This window comes from Atta colombica, unplaced genomic scaffold (assembly GCF_001594045.1).
Source record: "Atta colombica isolate Treedump-2 unplaced genomic scaffold, Acol1.0 scaffold189, whole genome shotgun sequence".
In the NCBI taxonomy this organism is placed as follows: Eukaryota; Metazoa; Arthropoda; class Insecta; order Hymenoptera; family Formicidae; genus Atta; species Atta colombica.
Genome location: NW_017259281.1, coordinates 66,557 through 71,591, shown reverse-complemented (window position 1 = coordinate 71,591; position 5,035 = coordinate 66,557). Strand labels below are relative to the sequence as shown.

General features: G+C 33.8%; 1 protein-coding gene across 1 annotated transcript in view; it reads right to left on the bottom strand.

The window, feature by feature from the left end:
• Positions 1-1,749: 1,749 nt before the first annotated feature.
• LOC108686700 (GAS2-like protein pickled eggs) overlaps positions 1,750-5,035 on the bottom strand; it is a 54,259-nt gene continuing 50,973 nt past the window's right edge. The window contains exon 7 of the mRNA XM_018192132.1: positions 1,750-2,970. Coding sequence (XP_018047621.1) covers positions 2,024-2,970 — 947 coding nt within the window. The 3' untranslated portion in view covers positions 1,750-2,023. The remainder of the gene's footprint in view (positions 2,971-5,035) is intronic.

The following is a 5,035-nucleotide window of genomic DNA, read 5'->3' as shown; positions in this document are numbered from 1 at the left end:
TGAAAGATCCGGCGACGAAAAACAAACGGAGGAAAAATCGGCATCATTGTTCAAGTATTGGAAACGCTCCTACTCGCGACTGGCATATATGACTGTCTACTACACACGTGATAATAAAAAATATCCCCTTTTCATACTATTCGACAAAATAAACCTTTCTTTCTCCGCCTTAATCCGTTACTAATTGTAAGACACTTGGTAAAAAACTTGGCGCTACGCTTGCGTTTGGTATAAAAAACAGTTAAACACTGGAATGGCATTTGTCCGACGACATATGTTTCTATCTACATAATGCAATCTGCTCCAGATTGGGCGGACGGGGAAGGATGGAAGGGAAGGGGGGGAGAGAGGTTCATTTGATTTTTCATTCAAAGCATCTCTTAATCGATCACCTCTTCAACGTCTAATCAATTCCTTTTCTATCTCTCTCTCTCTCTCTCTCTCTCTCTCTCTCTCTCTCTCTCTCTCTCTCTTTGTTCTCTTTTCCATTCTTTTCTTCTTCTTCAGCGAAGTTGTTAACGTTTAATAAATCATCTTTGATAAATATATCCAATAAACTATATAATTCTTTAAATAAAAATGATTAGGCATTATCGAAAGAATAAAACAATTAAGGATGCAATTGTTATGGTCTTTTAGCGATCGTTCAAATTTTCCAATCATGATTCTGGAAATCGATCGTACTTATTCTTACAATTTTTGACTTGTTACATAAAGGATTGTATTATAAGATTTCAAAAAAATCATAAAAATTTTTGAAGCATATTCTCAACAATAAATTGCTTAACAATACAGTAAATTATTACCGTTTTCAAAAAATTTTATGTGATAATTCAAGAATTATTGTTTTGAGATCAGTAATCAATGTGCAGAATGCAATTAAATGATTGGAATAAATAAATTAGGAAGTCATTAACACAAGACTCGCCATAGCTAATTGCTTACTTTTGATTCCGCATTAATTAACTGAAACTACGGAACGAATTTAATATTCATTCAATTCTTTATTTCTATCTTTTTCTTTTTCATTTCATTGTCTACTGTAAACGTCGCTTTATTCTTCAGCACCATCTGAGCACCACCCTGATACGTGACTACTAAGAACTACTAACTGATTGACCCCGTACCGTTAAGGCCCGTTAAGTTACTCTCCAGTCGAACGTCTTCGATCTATGATGATAGTCATTAAAGGTGTAGGCAAAGCAAAAATAGAAAGCAATGTTCTAAACATCGAACTATTTGATTAGAACATCGGTAACTCAAATATTTAAACCTCAGAAAGGAATTTAATATTATTACAATTTTTTTAATATTGAAACTTGTGAAAGTTTAAATATTTAGGAATTTGTTGGAAACATTTTTGTCTCAAAACGTCGATTTTAATAAATTTAAATTTCAAGTTCTTGAATCAGAACTTTACAAAGTTTTACTTGTTAAATTTACAAAAGTAGTTAGAAAATAATTTTATAGATATAATTCAATTTTTGTAACCTGTACAAAGAATCATTTTAACTTTTCTGAAAGATGATAGTGTATCTTAAAATATTTTTTCTCAATCTTAAAAGCAAAAACTAAAAAACTATTAATCAAAAGTATTAATCGTACAATTTAATTCGTTTTAATATTCTTAATTACTGAGACCTTAACTAAAAAGACATTTTTATAATATGCTGTAAAAATAAATAATTTATTTTAAAAAATGATCGGCATACAATAAAATTCAGTTCTCATCGTATACATTCTCGATTATACTCATCGCTTTTACAAATCTATATCTTCTTTGAATTCTTCAAATACTTTCTTATTCAACTATAAAATATATTCCTATCCTTCTTGTGATCAAGACGTCCGACTTTATCTATCAAATCGAATTAAGAATCAAGCACGACAAGAAGCGCAATTACTTATGCGCGCGCGCCTGCCCTCATTGTCATCAACACCTACTTGATCAGTCTAACTTAGCCTAACACGCGAAGGCTACCTGATATATCTCGATCCTCGTGGCTAAAGAGAAGAACCACCCTCAAACGCTGTCTGATGCCACGGACATCGGTCTTTTGTAGGAGAGGGCACGAGGTATCGGTATCCTCGAACATCCTTCTTGGGGTTTCGGGTCCTTTCTGGGAGAAACTGATACCTGAATGTCCTGCGGTACTGTCATCATTCCGTTACCATCCATCCACACTTTGGCAAAATCCATATCCACGACATCGTCGGTCGTGCTAGTCTGGTAATCTCTCAAGAGGCCTTGTAGTTTTTGCACCATTTGTCGCTCGTCCTTCAAGTCGCCCAGTTTCTGCAGGATCTGATCGAGCAACGGATTCGTCACTTTAGTGGGTGATGATTGGAGGGAAGCAGTGCCCATAGTAGAAGTCCTGATCCTCCTGCCATTTCTATCATATTGGATACCTAAATTCGGACTTGGCCGGGATTGCAGACTCTGTCTACCCGGACTCTTTCGTGAGAAATTCGGCGTCGTGACACACGTGGCTGGTGTAGATCTCGGATCTAAGAAGGTGTCCGACTGAATACTGGCTCTTCGTTTGGTCTGTCGACCATTCCATGTGGCACTACTACCGACTGGCGCTTTGGAGGACTTGGATGCAGTTACTGGCGACACCTTACTGAGACTTCCGGTCGGCGTTGACTTTCGTAGTGTTCCGTAGCTTCCGTTGACTTTGTTGCGAATCGAACCTCCTCGGTTCAGTGGGCTACCTTCTGGACTGGAATTACTGTCTTTAGGCGTTTTACTACCGGATGATGCTTTAGATAAGTTACTGTTCTCTCGCGCAATGGAACCGGCACGAGGAGTTCTGTCGCCTGTCGATGAGGATGCCACGCTCCTGGACGGGGACGAAACTCGTAAAGGACTCATCAGCCTATCTTTTCGAACTACCTTACGCAGCCCTGTCTCGATACTATCAGTTTCCACACCAGATTTTTCCTCAGGTTCCGCTTTTGGAGGTTGCTCTGAAACAGGAAAAGAAAAGACGCGTGTTTACGCTGGAAATTCGGAGCTTACTCGCTTACTTCACAATTGATTAACTGTTTTATTATTTCGACATTGATTGCTAAGAACTCAAATAAAAACTTCGAATAGATCAAAAATTAAATGAGAAAAATGTTAGATAATTATTTTTCATATTAGAAAATAGAAAAAATATAGAATTTAATATATAAAGTTATGTTATGCAATCATTGTATAACTAACAATTTTAGCAAATATTCAAATAAATGTAGATGTAAAATAGAATTTTTAGAATCAATTTTTAAATAATATTTTCTAACAAGTTAACGTTAATATGTATTTTTGTTATTTTTATGTCATGTGCAATTTTCATAGTATTGTTATCTTCAAAACATTATTATTATTCATGAAATCATTACTAATTGTACTAACATCTACTACAATTAATGAGCTCGCCGAAGTTAAACATCTCTGAAAAAAATCTCTCTATTCCTGTTATTTAAAAACTAGAAACTAGAAATTATATAAGCAAATGTTACACAATTTTGTAATTAGCATTCGAGTCTTGTCGTTTCCGTGTAGCAGTTTATTAGTGTCATTATAGCGACATTTTCGATGCAAATCTGTGCACAACAATTGATATTCAGGAGCGAACTGAATATTTTTCATTATCGTAAGGTGTTAACTTTCACGAACACATATAGCTAGTTAGAAGTAAAAAAATATTAACGATCAATTGATCGATCTCTGTTTTTAACACAATTAATGTAGGCAAGGTAAAGGAACACAGGCCCTGACACAATTGAGTGTCGGTCCTCTCGATTTGCGTCGGCAAGAATTCATGCATCTGCGACGAAAACAAGTATAAAATCCAAGGCAAAATAAAATCTTTCATTAAAATTTCTAGGAATGATTACCATAAATTTTCTACTTCTGCTTTATATAACATGAGTTTGAATTCATAATTTTTATGTAACTCGTTATGCAAAATTTTATAATATATAGACGTTACAATTATGTTTCATTGATTTCATATAATTTAATATTATGTTATATAATAATTATTGATGATATATTTACATGTTTATTATTATTAAACTCATCAATATTGTCTCAGGATGTCTGAGATTGTATACATAAGATTATTATTATCAAGTTGAATATACGTATTTTTTATATTTTTATCTATCGCTGAAGAAATAATGATAAAAGAAACTACATTATATTTTCACAAAATTTGCACAATTTAGAATTATAAGAAATGCATATTTTTCACACAAGAAATTAAATTTATTAATTAAAACTTATTATATTTCTTGATATATTGTAAGAAAAAGTTCGTGGCGTTTTTCCCATTAGATGGCATTAAAAAAACGCCACGAACTTTTTCCCACACCTAATATTTATATAATTAAAATAGACTTTCGTGTTTCTCTCATGAGGTGATGTCACCATGCTGCATTTCGTCCTACATTTCAATTTCACACATTTTGTACTCACTCACGTTTAAACTATAGAGAAAGTCCATTCTTCGCGGAAGAAGAGAAATTAAATTTTTTCATCATATGAGAATGGCAAAATATCAATTTTGTCAGAACAAATGTACAAATAGAATAATTATAGAATCTTCTTCATTGATTCTGAAAGAAACTCCCCGAAATACGGTTCGCCGATCACGTTAAATTTAATCCGTGTTAAAAGAGTCATTTAGATTCTCGATAACGCATTGCATTTTTTAATCTGGTCAGCAAACCGACGCTAATGCAAAAACATTCACATAAATATTAACACATCCAGTTGGAGCTACAGCAGATATACATATATCCGCGCGAACGCAAATATAACTTGTAATTAAAATTCAAGAATCGAAAATCTATTTCGAGATCTCGTCCTAGTAACATGCTGGTGGTCAAACCGGATTCAACATTCATCGATCTAACGAGTCCTTGGAACTTGTTATTAAAATTACGCAAATGAATTACGAATTGAATTTGTTTTGAAGAAACCAAGAACCAGTGTTCTCTGTTAAATGCAGTTAATATTAGGTTCGATATCATGATATCTATT